General features: G+C 44.7%; 1 protein-coding gene across 14 annotated transcripts in view; it reads left to right on the forward strand.

Moving 5' to 3' along the window:
* Positions 1-19,865, forward strand: part of DOCK7 (dedicator of cytokinesis 7) — a 1,498,361-nt gene that overhangs the window by 1,000,714 nt on the left and 477,782 nt on the right. For 10 of the 14 annotated variants that reach the window (XM_069642017.1, XM_069642018.1, XM_069642023.1 and 7 more), the window contains 2 exons: positions 4,906-5,088; positions 5,405-5,540. In XM_069642017.1, the coding sequence (XP_069498118.1) occupies positions 4,906-5,088; positions 5,405-5,540 (319 nt within the window). The remainder of the gene's footprint in view (positions 1-4,905; positions 5,089-5,404; positions 5,541-19,865) is intronic. The other 4 variants (XM_069642019.1, XM_069642020.1, XM_069642029.1 and 1 more) reach the window with 1 other exon arrangement.

Below are 19,865 nucleotides of genomic sequence, written 5' to 3' on the forward strand. Positions count from 1 at the left end.
TGTGAGAGGCCACCCTGTTCTGGGGAACAGAGAAATACACTAATCTCTAGCCAAACTCTATCTGGGTAGTGTGACTGAACAATAGGCCTTGGACCTAGAAACTGTGAGAGTGGTGAAGGGTTCTGTTAAGCACACACAAAGCACTCTTAATAATACAAGGTAGGCAAAATGTATAAAAAATAGTTATTTATTAAGGCCTTAGACAAACTCTGAGCAATAAAAACCACAGGTAATTAACAGATAAAAAAGTATTTAGTACACATATATACACATTCACTTTGGTGTACTCTGCAAGGAGCACCAGCACTTCACTTTTAGAATACCGTTTAAACAGGTTTAGAATACTGTAAAATAGTTAAGCAAGTGAAATAGAAGAACCAGGTACGTAACCATAATTTAGAGAACTAATATGTTGAAAATAAAGGCGTTAGAAACATCATACAAAGCCTTAACAATTGAGCCACTACACCTTAGTGTTGGTAAAGCCATTATGCAATTTGTAAGTGCCTCAAAGTTAGACAACAATTTAAGAAAAATTCTTAACAGGTCCTATCCCAATCTAGGGAAAGCCCAGGGAAGGATACTTGACCAGAACACCACCATTCACGGTCAGGCAAGGGAGCGATGGGGTAAGGACTTTGAGCCTGTTAAACCCTATTGCGGTGCGGCGGGCGACAGGAATAGTTATGTTTACATTTTTAAGCCCTTGTACTCAATGACTTGTCCTTTCTTGAGCCTTCTTCTACCTAGCTGGGCGGGGGAGGAATTGATGTGTCTTTTGTCTTTGGCAGGCTTCCCTTGGAAAGCCTGCAAAGACTCTCCGAGTGCCTTAGAAGACAGTAAGTTGGGGAGGTGACCGAAACTCCCCTGGTCTTTGTCCTGCAGTGTGCCTGCCTGGCACCAGTTTATACTGGGAGGCTGGCTGTTCCCATTGGACATCCACCCCCAAGATTGAATGGTGCATAAATGGTGATTGGTGGACTCAGCTGGTCTTCCTGGATAAATCCAAGGGTCCTGGAGCTGATTTTCAGAGTCAACCACTGGAACCAACCTCCAGAGCCATCTGAGTAACTGCTGCTGTGTCCCGACCTCAACTTCTGCGCTACAGGGAAGCTCCAAAGAGTATGACTTCCTGCCTTGGACTGGTAGGCTTAACCAGTTCCAAGACTAACTGCATTTTGGAACCTCCCTGAAAGAGCTGCATCCTCCATGACTCGCAATTCAACACTGCCCAGGGTCCGGTGCCATTTTGCAGTGCAACATCTTCCAAGGTGCAGTTTTGTCTGAAACTTTGTGGACATCCCCCTGGAACTCCAAGACTGGATCCCGCACCTAAAACTACCCTCAGTCGAGACGAAGACTAAGAACCGGGGCAAAGACTACCACACGCCAACCATCCTTCACTGAGTTCTTGAAAACGGTGCCAAGGAACCAGTCCTGCAAAGATCCTCGACTGGGCATCCTACCACACAAGAGCAACTCCCAGATCCTACTCCAAGTTCTTCATTCGTGTTGCCAAGACCAAGAAACCCGAACCGGGTCTGCTGTCACCTTAGTGTTGGAGGACCATCCTGCTGCTTCCTTTGCTTAAAGGTACTGTCCTGCTTCTAGTTAGTTACCTAGAGCATTTCTTTGGTGAACCTGTGCTTCTGAGGGCTGCAGATAGCTGCATCTGGCACCCCTGCAGGGGCTACCTTGAGTTACATTGCGGTGGACAACCCATTGTGCTTGACATTGACTTAGGACACTGGTCCATGGGGCAGTCCGGGTAGGGAAACTGCTAATTTCCTTGCCCTGTCAAACCTGACTGATACCAGCCTGCCAACCTGAAGAGTTCCTGTTGGACTCTGTTTCTTTGATCACTGATCTCTGCTTTCATGCCTCGTCTTCTTCCGCCCTTGTTCACGGGTCCCCCAGTGTCCCCTCAGACTTTGTGAGACTTACCTAAGACAGGGTTGGACTTTCTAAGATAGGCTAAGCGAAAGTTATCAAAGTTCCCATAAGTTTGCATATATGTTTCATGAGGTTTGATTATGTGATTTCTTTACCTTTATTGCTATTCTGAAAGATCTAACTCTGTGAATATTGCAACTATTCTTCTATTATATTATTGTGTGATAGTACTTGCCTTACTTGAATGCTACAAGCTTTAGTGTATACTAATAAATACCAGTTTTTTTATATAACTCCAAGTGTAAGAGGTTTCTTGAACTAAGTGTATGCTCTAGGTTCTGTGTGCCTCACTACAGCCCTCCTCCCTCCTAGACTAAGCCTGACTGCTTGTCCACAGTTACCTAACCTTTGGGTGTTTCAGGCTAAGCCTAAGGGGTGCAATTCTGCTCATCCAAGGTGGGCTTTCTAATGTCTCGTCACAGAGAGGACCTTGGCAAAAAAAAAATATCGACCCTCCTGGCAGAAACAAAGAAACTGCTCCTGCTAGGCCTCTCTTCATGGTAGAGAGCTGTAACTGCAAGGGGATGCTTTTTGTTACGGAAGTGACAATCTGTAGCATCCCAACGCTCATTTTAGGGTGACGACCAAAGCAGCGAGGTCGCAAAATAAACTCATCAGCCCACAGGATGATTCCAGGGTGCTATGAAGGCATTGAAAGGCAGGATCCTCAAGAAGGGGTTCAAATTGCTTATTCCTACTGGTCCCGGCGCCGAACACTGATGAAGGTCATCAGGAGATCAGCAGGGCTTCACTGTGATGGTCAAAGAAAATGCTTCTGGCTGGCTTCTGATGGCAATTTATGGGCCTTCAGCAGGATGCTTCTCTTTGTAGGAGTCCTGGCTCCAACGGCAATCTGAGGACTGGCAGCATGAGTACCCCTTCTATCCAGGGATCGAGCTGGAGTCACCCCCAAGCCCACCAATTGTAAGGATTTGCACCATTCAAAGTAGCAGGCGTGTCAAATCGTGGACAGCTTCTGGCCAACACAGGTGCCTAGCAACAGACACACTTTGGCATGGTTGTGGACTGGGACCAGACAGTGTCAGCCACACACACAGAGCAACACTTTGCCTGGTAAAAAAAGATGCTTTCCCCGAGAAAGGGCTATCCATTTATGGCATTTCCAGCTCTTCAATACCAGAAAGAAGACCAAACAAGATGGCGAAAGGACAGGCAAAAGTATTGTGACACAGACATTTTAAGAGTATATTTTACTCTACATGGCATTAGGAAACAAAGCTACAGGGACACAGTGTCTCTACTGCACTCCACAGAAGGTGATGTGTGCAGGGAAAAATAAACAGAGATTTTTACTATGGGGAACAGAGTTCAAATGCACTGATAGTCATAGGGACTCATGATATGTGCTGGAAAAATAGCAATGCTTCCGGTATTAATAGATCCAGCACTGGTTCTTCACCACTCTATCCGGAAGGGAGCTGTCGAGGATGTTAATGGCGTAGAGTGTTGCTCACACCAGACTTACTTGTAGAATGTATAAATATAAAAAATATACAATGCAATAATAAGATGGAAGGCATATGAAGGGCGGTCCGTTCAAATAGCATGGCAAAAGGAGCCTCGGAGGAGACAATAATGATGAGATGTGGAACTCTACCCACAAAAAAACGACCAAAACATCAGTAAGCACACTTCATATAGGAACCCAACTTAAAATCACTTATAATTAGTTTTATACCCCAGTAAAACTACATGCAATATCACAAACCTGTAGCACTATGTGGTGGACCAGTGTGCTGGGCAAAGGTTCCCATCGCCATGTGTTCTGGGATTGCCCTAAGCTCAAGGAGTTTTGATTAGCATCCAGGTCAACAGTAAAAGGTGTAATGGCCCTTGACATACCACACAACCCAATATGCACATTTTCAGACTTTTCCACAATGATCACTACCCCCGTCCTCTGGAAGTGTAGTACTGGCAACCCATTTATTGTTGGCAGCAAAACTGGCGATTACTTTTTCATCGAATATGGGAACTATATCCACCACCCAAATGTGGTTTCTGAAACTATGCAACCTGCTTGGTGTTGGAGAAATGGACTGCTTGTGTTAGAGGGACACATGAGAATTCCTGTACCTATTTGAGCTCCATTTGTAATCTATATGAAAAATTACCCTAAAATACCTTGTCTGATAGGTAGCCCCCAATCTATTTGATTTAGATTGTTACACTTGTTTTGTTTCTTCAGACATCAATCTCTTGATATGAGGTAGTTAACATACATTTCCTCCGAAAACCTTCACAGAGACCTTATTTAAACAAGAACCTAATTGACTGTTATATATGTTATTTGCTTTTGTTATGTGATATGCCAACAAAATGAGTTAAAACATATACTGCTGGTTGTAGTTTACAATTTCACCCAATCCAGACAATCCCCCTTCTGCAAAGTATTGTTGTAGAGACTATTAGTACTAAGCCATAGGAATTAATGTTACCACTGGACAGAATACTGCAATCTGTAATGTGAAGTATGTTACCTCTGCTGGTAATTTCCAAATAGTGGTGGCTGTATTCATATCCTTCATGAGGCCCTCTGTATTTTATACTGCCCTGAAAGTCTCACTTTACACCACCACACAGTAACACACTGTGGTTCAGCAGGTCAACAAACGTGATATTACATGAAATCACGACAGTTGTATTCTGCCCGGATGTCTACAACCTGTTAGAGGTTTCTCTTGTTTCAACCTACTTTCAAGGTTTCCGTAAACTTACCTTTTATCTAACTTGGACTTCTAAAAAATGCTACAGTAGATTTATTGTTCTTTTAAGTCCTGGCTCTTTGTTTATATACTTTTTCTCAATTGAATAAGTGCTAAACAGGAGAATGATCGCACATTTTCTGCTTCATCCGTTTTCAAAAGTAAATTGTGTACTCTTACCAAACACTTATAATTGCTTAAAATGTATTCCATACTTTCTTTTTAGCCTGCAAGACAGCATTCCACATTTTCGGCTGAATCCAGTCGGAGTCTCCTTATCTGTCTGCTTTGGGTCTTGAGGAATGCAGATGAAACTGTACTCCAGAAATGGTTTACAGACCTCTCGGTTCTCCGACTTAACCGACTCTTGGATTTGCTATATCTTTGCGTTTCCTGCTTTGAATACAAGGTGAGTTTTTTTTTAATCCATATACTTTCTCAACATTTTTTTAAATGATTGATTTACACCAGCTTATAAAGAACAGCAATTGCATGCTTCCATTTTCCTCCTCCTGTGTTGTGACTGCACTTTGTCATATGCAGCATTACTAATTCATTTGAGTAACGGTACATTTGAGGAGCTATAGTAAAGTATGTGATAATGTGTAGACAAATCAGTCATTGGTTGGTGCAGTTTCCTTATATATGATATGATACACTTCCGTAAATGTAATAAAACTGTACCTAGTATTTGAGTCATTTGTGCATCCCTTGTTTCCTTTTAGGGAAAGAAAGCCTTTGAAAGAATGAACAGCTTGCCATTCAAGAAATCAAAAGACATGAGAGCAAAGCTTGAAGAAGCAATCCTTGGAAGTATAGGAGCCCGACAGGAGATGGTGCGACGAAGCAGAGGTCAGCTGGGTGGGTATATTCTTTGCAGGTTGTTTTACTTACAGAATTTCAGCTGGAGGAGTCAGAGGACCAGAGAAGTATTGAAATAACAGGTGTGACGAAAGGCCCTACCTAACCATATAGGTGGATGGTGGGTACCCTGGGGGAGGGTCAGGTACGGCCACAGGCCATGTGATGCTAGAAGCTCCCAGTAAGCAGCTTTGCATATGGTAAATGTGGACATTTGATCAGACAAATCGCCATTCAAGTGTCTAAGCCCATGTACAATGGTTGAGTCCTAGCCAAAGAACAACAAGAATGGAACTATTATTGGGGTCGAAGAAGAAACTCACCTCCCAGGCACTGGAAAATAAGCTTAGCTCAGAGCAGAAACTTTGTACTTCCTCCACGTAGAGGTCCAGGGACGAGCCTTACTAAACTTGGGGAGTAGACAATCCACAGTACTAGCTGCCCTATTTTCTCCTATAGACCTAGTCCTCAATAAACTGGTTTCATTCATGTGTGTCCGTTGGGATCGGGAAGTATATCCTAAAGCCAGAATACAACTTCATGTCCATGGGCAAACAATACAAGAAATGGCTGTCAGGAAAGGCATCCCAGACCAAGTGCTTTTCAGAATGTATCCTTAATAATTCAAATCTTGGTTGATAGGCACAATAGGAAGTACTAACTGTAAGGGTGAAGAAGTACAAGTCTGACACAGTGATGGCATGTTTATTGGCAAATACTTTTATCTATCAAATAAAATAAAAGGAAAAACCTATCTTGCCCTATTTCTATGAGGGTTTGCCGTACCTCAACGTGCACGCCGTAGAGATTCATGATCTCGTCAGAGATCTAGACCTAGACATACTAGCTATCACTGAGACCTGGCTAAATGAAGTCTCAGTTCCAGCCATATGGCAATCATTACCACCAGGATACATCATCCTACGCCAAGACGGACATACAGTAAAGGAGGAGGGGTCGACCTTACCCTCAAAGAGACCCTCAATGCTAGATAGCTAAAAACCTCAGAGGCCGACAACTCTGACTTGCTATCAGCAAAAATATCCCCCTCACCAAATTACACCATAACAATACACATTGTTTACCGACCACCAGGCCCAACTCTCGACTTCCAGTCCAATATCACTCACATCTTAGGCGACAACCTTAAAACAAACTCAAGAGCCATACTCATAGGAGACCTCAACCTAGGCTTCAAAGATCCAAAAGATAAGCAAAGCAAAGCACTCGCCAAAGCTCTCCATGACCTAGGCTTCACCCAACGAGTGAATGAACCGACCCACAATAAAGGTTGTATCCCAAATTGGATTGCAGACCACAACTGTGCGGTCGACATCAGCTCTTACACCCCCGACCCATGGACAGACCACCATCTACTTCTTCTTCATACCATTAAAAATAGGAGGGACCCCAAACCTACCCACTGCAGCCACCATGGCTAGATCAAAAAAACTGCTCACTGCAGACAGGCTTATCCCTCTTTTAGAAACGTTGGCACTCGCACATCCCACATCCAATGACCCTACAACACTAGTTGAGATCTACAACACCACGCACAAATATATTATAGATGCTTTAGCCCCACCGGAAAAGAAAAAAGCAAAACAAAGACTCCATGCAAACTCCTGGTTCACCCAAGAACTCCACTAGGGACACCTACCTCACAGCTGCTAAACTATATTAAAAAAAGCCATCTGTAGAGCTAAAGTGACCTCTTACAATGACAGAATTGAGAAAGCTAACTCTCAATCCAAAGACCTATTCTCTATCTATTCCGAGCTGACCATCCCACCCTCCTCCGCACAACCTACCAAAAAAAACGCAACATGGTGTAACAACATCCAACATGCCATGTTAGATAAAAATCAAAAAACCCAAGAACAAAATCAAATCCCAATTTGACAAACTTCCCAAAACTATTCCACCACCACTACCTAAGCCTCCAACCATCATACCAAAGGATAGCGCTGCACACAGAACAAACACACCTAAACCCTTCTCATTCAGGGAAGTCACAGTTCCCGAAGTCCTTCTAATCATGAAACAGACCATGCCATCTCTATGCAAAGGAGACATCTACCCAGCCAACATAATTAAAGACTGTGCCACAGCCTTGACCCCTTTTGTAACCACTTTCATCAATACCTCCTTCGCTACCAGCACCATCCCACTTGCCCATAAGGAAGCATGGCTTAGGCAGCTGCTAAAAAAAATACCTTTGACCCGGACTCCCCAAAGAATTACCGTCCAATTACCACTGTGCCGTTTTTCTGCTGAAGATCTTGGATAAGGCTGCATATCTACAGATCCAGGCTTACCTGGAAACACACAACATTCTTGGAAAAAGGCAATCAGGTTTCCGCCCACGCCATGGCACAGAGTCAGCCCTACTCGACCTCAAGAACCAACTACTTGAAACCATGGACGAAGACCTCACTCCTCCTACTCCTAGATCTCTCGGTGGCCTTTGACTTGGTTGACCATAGGATCCTGTGCAAACACCTCAATTCGAGAAATTAGTCTTTTCGGACCAGGCATCCGCCCTGCCATCACCCATCAGTTACGGAGTCCCACAACGCTCATGCACGTCCCCCACCCTCTACAACCTCTTCACTCTCCCCTTATTCAGTGACCTAGAAGACTTTGGCATAGCCTTTACAAACTATGCCGATGACACCCAAATTCTCCTACCGCTAACAGGTAACTATGAGCAAGACCTCAAGACACTCCAAGACACATATGCACGTATCCAGGCCTGGATGGTGGCAAATGCTCTATGCCTAAACGGGGAAAAAAATGAAATATTGCTAGTAGGCCCCAAAGAAGCCTTAAAAAAACTAGATGAAAACTATAGCTCCTTCAGCATTGAGGACACCATCATTTAAACTTCAGACACAGTCAAAACTCTGAGTGTACCTGGACTCCACCCTATCAATGGACAGGCAAGTCAGCGCCATCTCATCAGCGGCAGCACTCGCATCAAAAATCATAAATGCTGTGAGACCATACCTATCTTAAAAAAACTGCCTCAACATCGCAAGAGCCACAACTGGTGCAAAACTTGACTACTGCAACATTCTACTTTTAGGCACCTCCAATAATAACATCAACACAAAACAGTACCCTCAGAGCTGCACTCAGCATACCAAGAGAGAGCACATCTCCCAGGCAAGGAAAGATGTCCACTGGCTCCCAGTCAAAGAGTGTATCACATTCAAAGCCCTCACAATCACACACAGATGTATCCCCCAGTCGGCCCCAGCATACCTAGTGGAAAGAATACACCAATCACCAGCCCACAGACCAAAACGTGACCAATACTCACACCAACTCTCAGTCCCTGCATTCAACAGAGCGAAAGCCGGCGGCTCTAGCTTTGAGGTACAAGCCTGCAAAGCCTGGAACTCATTTCCACTCAGTCTAAGAAAGGAAGAATACCTGGCAACCTTCAGAAAAGCTCTAAAAACAAAGTTGTTCAACTAGACTGCCATATGTCCTGCATGGTCTCCAACACTTTACCTATGTAACCTTGTAACACCTCTCTACAATGTCATCTATTGTCTATATCTGCTTCTGTAACCAATGTATAACCTGCACCAAGTGAATATCCTGTATAACTTGTATCAAGTGAATATCCTGTAACAGCGCCACAATGCCTCCGGGCCGCTGGTCGCTTTATAAATCCAAATAAATAAATAAATACAAATATTAGGCACTCTTGTCAGGATGTCCAGTAAAGTAAAAAGTCCACCATCCTGGGTCCAAAACATATTTCCGCCCCTTACATTCTAGACTAACTGAGGAAAATTGGGCATCTTCTTGATCCAGAAGGAGGTCCCTCCCATTCTGGATACTGTAAGGAAGGCATGGTATCAAAAGTAAGACTGACACAAGTGACCACTGTTCAAGGGTGTTTATTTAAGTTAAAAAGGGTTTGGAAAATGCCTATCTAATCCTAAATCTAAAGATGGGAGCAAGCTACAACCATCAAATAATAATAATACAGTCTTAGTGGTGTCTTGTCAAAATAAAAGGGCCTATACTAATAAACCTATTGCTGATCCTTACCTCTAAATACAAATAGTGTGGGAAACAATTTTACGAAAAAGAAAAAGTGTTCAAAAAATGATGTCAGGATGGTCAGGCCATTGGCCTCCCTTCTCCACGTTTTCAGCACTAGACAAGGCAGTACACTCGAGTTTAGCACAGTCTCTGGCTTCTCTGGTACGAGGGTGCAGTTGAAACATTCACATCAGGGCCTTCCATGCCAAAGTCTCTTTGCCTTTCAAAGTCTCTTGATACAGAGGACCTGATGCAACAAACAAACAAGTTCTTTTCCTCTTTCCTCTTTCAGATTTTCACAAGTACTCAATTTCTCAGGTGCATCACTATTTATGATTCACTAATCACCCCGGATCCCTCTCAGCCGGGCTCAGATCCTTGTAACACAATGTCCTTCACCTTGGATCCCCCTCATCCGGGCTCATATCCTCTTTACACAATGTTCGCAGAATAGGATGTTCTTTCTCGGGTGACTCACGGTTCACCCCGGATCCCTCTCAGCTGTGCTCAGATCCCAGATCCCCCTCAGTCGGGCTCAGATCTCGGACCCCCCTCAGTCAGGATCAGATCTCAGATCCCCATAACTCGGACTCAGATCAACATCATATACTTTTCCATCAATTATCGCAGACTTTTGAATGTGCATGGGGTTTAGCTTGACCCGTTGCAGGACCACTTCGATTTCACAATTCTTGTATCACTTTTCACATTTGCCACCTTTCAGCTGGATACCTAACAGACTTTCGAATGAGCACCCACGTGGTACCGGACCACTCTGTCTACGGTATTGTATCTTGGCTTCAAAGTTCAGTCCCTCTTCTGCTGTTTAATTATGTTCGCATTGCTTTCCACACACGCTTCATACACTGTACTCTTCAGTTTCACTATACAATGTTGCCGCTTGCAACCTTGGATTCAACACAGACCGATCTGGTATCAGTATCCCCAACACACCGTCTGTGCTGACTTCACTGGCGCTGCTTTGTTGTAGCAGCCAAGGGCAGTACCACGGTGGCAAACGATTCCTCCCACCTTGACTATCGACGCAGGAGAGCCCTGGGTACCTCTGACCCATAATCCAGGATTCTTCAGCCTTGATTCCTTTTGTTACATTTCCTATTCTCGAAGGTTCATGAAAGTAACAGTATTTCGTTGAAAAGGTCAAGGGCACTTCCCTCCTTGCAATCCTCTCCGGTCTTGCCGTCTTTCGCCTTATCTTATCTTAACTGCCATCTTGGAACTGCTGCTTCCTTGTTTGCTTTGCTTGCTCAGAGTGTGCTTTTATGCTCTGCCTTTTATCCGCGTGGGGAAATTTGATGGAAGTCAGGTGTGTGTAATGATCAGTAATTGCCTGACCCTGCCTGACCATTTTATTGGGACATGTCAGGTATATGGCTCGGGTGTCTGTCTGTTTTCTCTCACAGTGAGCTATCCATAAGAAAGTGTTCATGTTGGAAAAGGGTGGGGGTTGAGTTCCTAAGAATCATACCTGGTAGGATGGGGTAAAGGTGTTACAGGGAAGTGGATGCCGCATCTCGCCATCCGTTGTCCCACTTCCACTCCCCGAAGACCCCTCACCCAGGTGGTCCTCCCACACTGGTCCACCCCCAGGAACTGGCTTCAAAAACGATGGACGTGTCCTGGCCACCTGCATGACAGATCCCTGGGGACTAGTGGGTGAGACACCTTCAGGTTTCTCACAATACGGACTTAAAGGTTCAATTCTTAATAAGGAAATCTAGTTAATGAATCATTAAATTAAAAGTTATGTTGTAAGTGGTGTTCCTTCAAATGTATACAAAAAAACAGTTCCCAGACATCAGGGGGAGCCTCTTCCCCCTGTCTTTTCTTCAACCTGTAAACATAGTATCAGGTCTGGTTCACTATCCCGCCGGACCTGAATGTAAACTTTCTGTTCACAAAACAAAAATCCAAAATATCTCCAGGTCACCAATGCCGTATAAAATCTGGTGCACTATCCTGCCAGACTTCGTTGTATATTTTAGAGTTTGACTCTATCTTTGACACAGGGTCCCTGACCCCTTGTTCTGGTTCCTTGCACTTCATTTCCTCTTTTTGCTTTGGTGGGTTGTTTTGGGTTCTCCCTGATGTGTTCTTTTGCTTGTTTCTCCTTTCTCTGGGTTCCAGACCCCTCTTTATTCTCTCGGGGTCTCCCCAACTTAGTCTGGGCCCCAGCCCATTGGGTATGTAATTCCTCATGCCTGTGTGGCATCTTGACCCCTGTAGACTTATCTTGTGGGCTTCGCCTGCTTCCATATGGGTCCCAGACCCTGATGTGCACTGGCAGAACCTTCCCATTTTGATATGGGTCCCATACCCTAGTATTCTGTTTCTGTGGGACCTCTGTCCCTGTTTCACCTAATGTCGAATTGAAAAGACCTGGTGTACTCTCCTTCCAGGTACTGTTCCACATAGATCCAAAAACCTGACTACTTGCACCACACCTTGCCACACCTATTAAATAAAATCCCATTTAATTGGTAGTCAAATAATCATCACTTAAACATAAGAGTGTCCCCCCGCTCCCGGCTAACCCCTCCCTGATTGATTGGCTCTCACACTCGGAAAGGCTTTTTTCTTTACATAATGCACAAACGAGCTTTGTGTCATGCTTGTGTGCTGCCCAGCTGCAGGGTAAGTTGTTCCGTGCTCCTCTGCAAAGCCTTTCCAAGCACTGCCAAATCAGTTTAAAATCTGCACCATCGGTGCTCTTTTCGCAGCCCTCTTGCCCCCTGTTGCCATCCCCTCCCCCTCACTCCTCCCTGTTCCTTCCTTCCTACCCCCTCCCTGATTGGTTCTCAGAACCAGGAAGCTCTCCTTATACAGGCACCCAAGAGCAGCCTTTGCCCAGGCAGCCATCGGCTAAGGGCCAAGGCAAAGGGCAGCTCCCTTCTGAGTGCATCCACTCCGTTTTTGCCCGTGTTCACCTGAAACGCCTGCCGCTGACAACCCACAGTGACTGCTAAGGTAAGTGTGGTGTGGGCCATTACTGTACTCCAGTAAAACACCACCACTTTTAGTACCTGAAATCTCATACCTACTTGCACCTAGCATAATCGCGTAGCAGGTTTTCATTACACTGCCAAAGTCTGATTCCAAGTGTTTCTTCCCTTCACTGCCAAGGTTTAATTTAGGCATTTTGTATTACAGTTTATAACACTATAATAGCACTATGTGGATTGCCTACATCACCCCGTGGATGGCCAGTTAGATTGTTGGGAGTTATCTGTGTACTGCACTTGGCTGTATTCTGGGAATGGGAAATGTGCTGCACTTGAATGGATTTTGAGGTTGAGTAATGAGTTGCACTTGGATGGATTTCTGGGGGTAGGAAATGTGACGGACCTATATGGGTAGGAAATGAGTTGCACTTAGATGGATTGTTGGGAGTAGGACATGTGTTGCACTTGCATGGATTGTTGGGGATAATTGGCTAACCAAATGCTTAGGTTAGCCATTGTAAAGCACAGTGGTTATATGCAGGTATCTTAGTAGGCCCCTTTGGTTAGCGTTTGTAGAACTTGGAAGATACACAGTAAGTCTATAAAGGTAACCTGTCTACTGCGCTTAGAGAATCACATGATCTTAGTTTCTATGGCAGCCTGTCTGTCCCACCTAGAAGATGTTCTAAGACAGCGAGTCTATTGCACTTGTTAGACGTGAGGGTAGCCTGTCCATAGTGTCTAAATAAGTCTACCAAACCGCTGGCCTTATCTTCCCGACAGAAGATCGAATTACACACTGACATCAAAGATAAGCTCTTCTAGCACCTTGAAGCATCTCTTGTGCTGGATGGAATTGCCAATAAAGATCTCAGAGCAAATAACCGGACAGACTTGGAAAATATGGCAAAATACTACTTTATTCTCAATTCAGTAAAGCAGGGCGTACTGACGAACAACGGACTGTTGCTCGCACACTCGCACTCAAACTTGTTTCTACAGAGGCTTTATACCACAACATGCGTCATCTATGATATCATCCTACGTGGTAAACTACAAAACCTATTGAAGGGAAGGATTGGTTAGGGGAACATATGTACCTATGGCATATATAGCGTACATCATTGGCTGCCCCTTATCTGTAGGGCACGCCTCAGCCTACCTCTAAATACATAAAATACTGATTATAGCAGAGAAATTGGCAGCAGATTGGTCTATGCAACATTGTATAGCACGTTGCCCCATAGATGCTCTGATTGGTTGGCATGAAAGTCACCCAACATTGGACTTTCGGCTTACTAGCAGCACGTAAGCAAAATGGAAGCCAGGTGCTTGAGCCAGGTCGGATTACTCCCCGTTTTCCCAATTAGTCCATCAACTCTCATCAGTCCAACCATAAGCCACAGTTTCCTGTCTGTAGTCTGTAGCCTGCTCTCTGTTCTAGGATATTCAAGGCAGTGTAAGCACATCACTATCTTTAACCGAAGCTTAATGAATAGCCCTTGTTTTCGACTTCTGAAACACGTGGGAGAAGACCGCAAATTTGTCCATTTCAACCTCTTATTTGCAAATGTTTTCTTCCTCTTTAATATTTAATCTAAAATAAATGTCTTACGTACATGGCTTATCCATCTCTGCCTCCCTTTGTGCCTTGCAATTATTCCTTAAAATAGCACCCTTGACACCAGGCCAACATAGACTCAACTTTATTTGGGACACAAAGCAATTTTTGCAAGCTCTCGTAACTGCAACCCAGCTCCCGGTCTTAACACAGGCCAAAGTCAGTGTTCCTATCATGGCCATCATAGGCACGTTTTATTTTTATCTGTAGCAAGCTTCTATATGCCTCCTCTACCTTGCTTTACTGCGTATTTACACTTATTGGTAATCAAGTTACTTTATCTTCTTTGTATATATGATTACTTTACCCTTTCGTACATGTTTCTCTTGTCACTGCATTACATTGTCACTCTTAAGTATTTTCATATCGTTTCTGTATCGTGATGTCCAATGGTGCATGCTGACATTCCTAAACTCTTTCAGTACGAGAGTACATTCGATAGGGTTGCCTGAGTGCATATCATCTTTCATACACTTGATGTGGTATAGGGACAACACATGGGGTCCCACATAGAGCTCTTTTCCTGCTGTTCCAATATAACGGTGGTGACAGGGCGGGAGCTGTTGGGGAGAATTCTCATTTCTGTGCTAATTCCCTTCAACCCTAGAGACCCCCAGCTCTTTTACTGGACTTTAGGACTTTTCATTTCTACCCTGGAGTGAGTGAGACCTTTTTCTCACTCTCTCATGTATTTTGATCTGATTTGAACTCTGTGTTTTCTCCTTTTCTGGAGTTTGACAAACTCCATAGGCATCTGTGTTTTGTATTGTGACACAAAGCACCCTCAGTGCAGTGTCACAGAGAAGTCCCTTGGATTTCTCATAAGGTTTAAATACCTTCTCTTGTGTGAACTACTGTTCCCAAGAGTAGTAAAGTGAAATTGACTTTATTTACCTGTTTTTCCTATGTAGGTCCAGTACACCCCATTTTATGTGGAAGTACTGGGGGGGTTACTTAGTAGCCCCTTTTCCTACTTACTCATGTAACATTTTTTATGTTACCCTCACTACAATTAATGGCTGGTGGCAGTGGTTTACATTTTCCTACCATTGTGCGTTTTTACCCGCAGGCTGAATCCTCAGCTGCAGTAATGCCCCCATGGTTGCCCATTTTGTCAAAAAGGCCTGTTCTTCTTTTTTTGCCAATTCTTGCTTTTGAGGTCTGCGCGCCAAACCAGGTTTAACCCTTTTGTTCGTTTTGCCTTTGGCAGGCTTCAGTGCTGAAATCCACCTTAGGCTCCAATGTGTCTGATAGTGCAGGAAGCGACGGAGGTGCCCGAAACTCTCTGTCCTTAGTCTCCTTGGTTACCTGAATGCACCCAGTGGTGATTGGCTGGCTGGCTGTCCTTGCTGGACAGCCACCCCGCTGTGTGAGTGACAGCCAGGCTGTGCATGAATGTGAGAAATCTGCGTAAAAGGTGTGGTCTCTTGAACTGAAGACAGAGTCGACCACTGGGCGAGACATCCGAAGAAAGAAACTGGAAGAGAAGCTTGCTGCACCCTCCTGGACCATTGGTTTGCCCGGTGAAGCCCTGCGGTAGTGCTGAAGATCCAAATTCCGTATCGACTACAGAAGCCCGGAATGGTCAACCTCTTCCCTTGAGTTGGTGGGACTAACTGGCCCCAAGATGAACTTGCATGGAAACCCTCTCCCTGCTGGCTGCACTTCCTTGCTGCTGCTGGAACCGAGTGCCAGGGGTCAGGAACACCAGAATCGAATGCATCATCTTTAAGCCAGACCAGATATTCCGGAAGCTCTAGAGGACCATCCTGAAGCAGGACGACCCAAGCCTTAGCCACCTCAACAGATTGGTGGACCCCAGAAGCAAGGGAAGCCCATCAAGTGTACAACAACCGCAGTGGTGCTATTGACCGGTAGCTGAAACCGCAAAGTGCTGCTGATCTGAAGAGAGCCCATAGCTGCCACCGTCCTTCAAACTGCAATGCAGGAGTCCTATAGACATCCTCCCTCCTGTCCCCACGACTGAGGCCCAGGAACCAGAATCTGGAGGACTGCAACCAGAACAGAAGCCAACTGGAACCTCTTCTTCAAACCTAAGGTACTGTCTTGACTGAAGGGGCACTTACCTCTTTTGACTGTAGCATGCTTGTTCTCACTGGAGACTTGCAGTTGCTGATTTTTATGCAGAGTTGCTTGCAGCTTTGCCCTTCACAGGCCTTATAGCTTGTGGCCCAACAGTGATTATTTTTCCACAAACTCTCTAAATAATATTGTGAGTGTCCCTTCAAAGTTTCGAAAAAATAGTTTTGACAGGTAAAAGTTTCGACACAAAAGTGCTGAAAACAAAAGTTTCGATTTTTTAAAAAAAAATAGTAAAAGATTTATTTTAATTTGGTATAGTTAAATAGTTGTTTAAAAAAAAACAGGGGTTGGGGGCACCCCCACAAAAAAAGAAAAAAAAAAATTGAAACCTTTTCCCACACTTTTGTGTCGGAAATTTCACCAGTCGAAACTTTGTCTAAACAGTCACTATGAACCCTTTTTGTGCTATCTAAAGAAGTGCATCAGCTCCCTAGACATTGTTCACGTTGACTTTGGCTGTCCTGGCTCCCTGTAGACTCTTCTGACCCATTGACTTTGGTTTTAACTGTCGCTCATAGTTGGTATAAAAGTTTAACTTGTATTGCTGGGAAAGGTTTAACCCAGACGTCATTGGGGGGGATTGCAAATTACTCACCTGTTCTGAGAACTTGTTAACCTTTTTCCTTCCCTAACCGTTTCCTTTTCCACAATCTCAGTATTCCATTAAGTGTCAAAAGTGATATATCAATGGCTACAGTGCCCTAGCAAAAGAAGTCAGCCCAGGGTGTAGGGTGTGTGTGTGTGTGTGTGAGACATCCCGGAAGGTTATCTACTTACTGATCTTAAAGCTGAGGAAGTGTTTTGAAGTGTATTTTTATTGTTGCATATTGCCCTTTTTAAAGAAGGCTTATTTAAAACTGACTGTTAAATAAATAAATATTTATTTTATTAGAAAACTTGAGAGTGTGGGCCTCATTACACGGATGGCAGTGAACCATGGCGCCGTTAGCGCCATGGTTCATGCCGGTAAAATACCGGCACTGCCTTGGTGAAAAGGGGAATTACCGCCCTATTCCAAGGTTGGCGGGGCAGTAATTCCCCCTTCCACCATTGCCCTTCCCCATTCCCATTTTTGCCCCATAGGGCTCTATGGGAATGGGGAAGGTGCTAATTACGGTACCACAAATTGCGGTACCGTAATTAGCTCCCTGGTCCCTTTGCGGGTTGGTTTTTAACGCCTGCAAAAAGCAGGCATTAAATTCCCCAACCCGCAAAGGGACCTCGTAGTAAGGCGGTAAGGATTTACCGGTACCGGTAAAATACCGGTACCGGTAAAGCCTTACCGCCATCCGTGTAATGAGGCCCTAAGTGTTATTTGTATACTTGTATTTGTGGATTTCATTGTAACAGCTCTACAGCTCACATTTAACCCTCTTGAGATAAGTCTGGCTGCTCAGTCACTCTACTAACTTGTGTAGTGCAGACCTATACCAAAAGGTGGGTTACCAATACCAAGAGGACAAGGCTGGTGTAGTCTCTCACAGGGTTACTGCATCCAATCTTGCCTAGCAGGAGCTAGGGAAAATGCGTCTACCTGCTCCTCTACAGCTCCATCTGAGCTTAAGGCATGTATAAAAGCACCACTTGGTGGACATCTGCCGCAGGCACAGCCATCCATCGACGCACTTGAGAATGCAGCTACGACTACGACCAAGTCGGTTTAACTGGTCACATAACCGCATCGCACTGAAACACCAGACTTGCCTAAACACCTCTGCCAGTAGAATACAGCGACAAACTATGACAAATTCTGGTCTAGCTGGCCTAGCTGGGTACGAGTCTCCTGCACTAGTGCTCTGTCGTGACCTCCCTCAGCAGCCATCAACATGCCTGACCTCTTGGGTTGCTTACTGGCCAGCCCTCTTAAGTCCTAATCTTGGCCAAATGCACCCACACATCTTAAGCCTCCTCTGAGAAGTTTCCCATTCCTGGACTTCAGTCCCTAAGGGCGTTCCTACCACAAAGCACTTTGAGGCCATATAAATCAGGTAAGGCGCTATATATTTAATTACTACTACAATACAATGCAATGGACAGCCAACACGTTTTTGACCCTTTTATGGTTTTCCTCGGGGATGTAGTACCATGTGTTGTAGAAACACATACACCCAACAAATACATGTGACAATTTGAAGATTGCATGGTCCAAATCCACATTGAATTAAAAAAAAGGTCAATTTAAATTGTATGTGCCCATTTGTAATATTCATGATACCACACACACACTTTAACCAAATAAACAGGAAGAAAGTTTCAAACAGTGAATTAATACATAAATAACAATTTTTCTAAATAAAATAGAGATGGGGAGTGGAGAGCGGGGAATGGAAGAGAGGAGCATGACACAATATTAGTTACAAAATTAGTTTCATACTAACACTTCCAATTCTTAAATTATTGAGTGTAAGTGTGCGGCACCTCTTAACCACACTTACACTCAATAATTTAAGAACTGGAAGTTTTAGTATGAAACTATTTCAACCCGCAGGTCGGATTTCCCTTTTCTCCGCCACGGGCCAGGTCCCTGTTGCATGGACCTCCTGGAGAGACTTGTCCCTTCTTGACAGCGTCCCTGCCTCTTTCCTTCGGGTCCCTTGCTACCGGACTGGCGTCTGGTTCCTCACTCCTCCAAGGTTGGCTTGACCCTTGGTTCCTCCAGTGAAGGAGTCTCCAGCTTCCCACAGTTCCTTGCACACTGCTGGTGCTCAAAGGTCCCCCCCTCTCTGGGAGGCACACTGGCCCAAAGCCCCTTTTGATGCAGCACAGCATTCCTGCTTGACAACCCCTCCTGGTTACCGCCTCTATTTCTTCTCTAGTTGGACTACTCTGAAGCCAGTCAACACTATACTGTTTTGTGTCGTACTCAAAGGTGAGCCTCATGCCTCTGTGCTTCTCACTCATCCCATTGGTTCTCACCAGTATATCTTTCAACTCCTGCCTAATCTTCCTCATCTCAGTACGTCTACCATTGATCTCCCCTGGGCCGGTTATGCTCTTCATAGTCACATAGTACTTTCTAGGGAAACGAGAGGGTGACAATAACTCATGGCCCTATTAGGAAAGGGGTTGTTGGTAAGGTTGTAGGAAGAGGTTCTAGGGTCAAGTGATTGGCGGTGATACTGCATTCTCCTGATATGGTTGTCACTGGTCCCACAGGGGGTTTGCCCTCCCATGAGGCCCACCCACTGAGTACCACCACCATGGGGACTATCGGGTACCAGCCTCATCACCCAGCCTCATGGGAAGGGGCTTCCACTATGGAAGCAGTGATGATACCCAGGGATTCGTCACATAACCCAAAACAAAGGTGACACTTCTGTGGATTGTTACTGGAACAATGTGGTAACTGGAGAAGGAGGCCTTGAGTGGCCCACAGGCTCGGACTGGCCTATAGGGCAACATGCCCATGGCCAAACCAAAAACGCAAAATGCTGGTGTGGCCCAGTTTGTTTGGTCAAAGCGGGCCACCTTTCTTGGCCAATTGGGCCAGTTTGATGAGTTAATTCACTCTGTGGCTAGTAGTTTAGACCAGTGTTGCTGAATAGAAATTCTTTAAAATGCACAATTTGCATGATA

This window comes from Ambystoma mexicanum, chromosome 1q (assembly GCF_040938575.1).
Source record: "Ambystoma mexicanum isolate Mex_15411 chromosome 1q, UKY_AmexF1_1, whole genome shotgun sequence".
In the NCBI taxonomy this organism is placed as follows: domain Eukaryota; kingdom Metazoa; phylum Chordata; class Amphibia; order Caudata; family Ambystomatidae; genus Ambystoma; species Ambystoma mexicanum.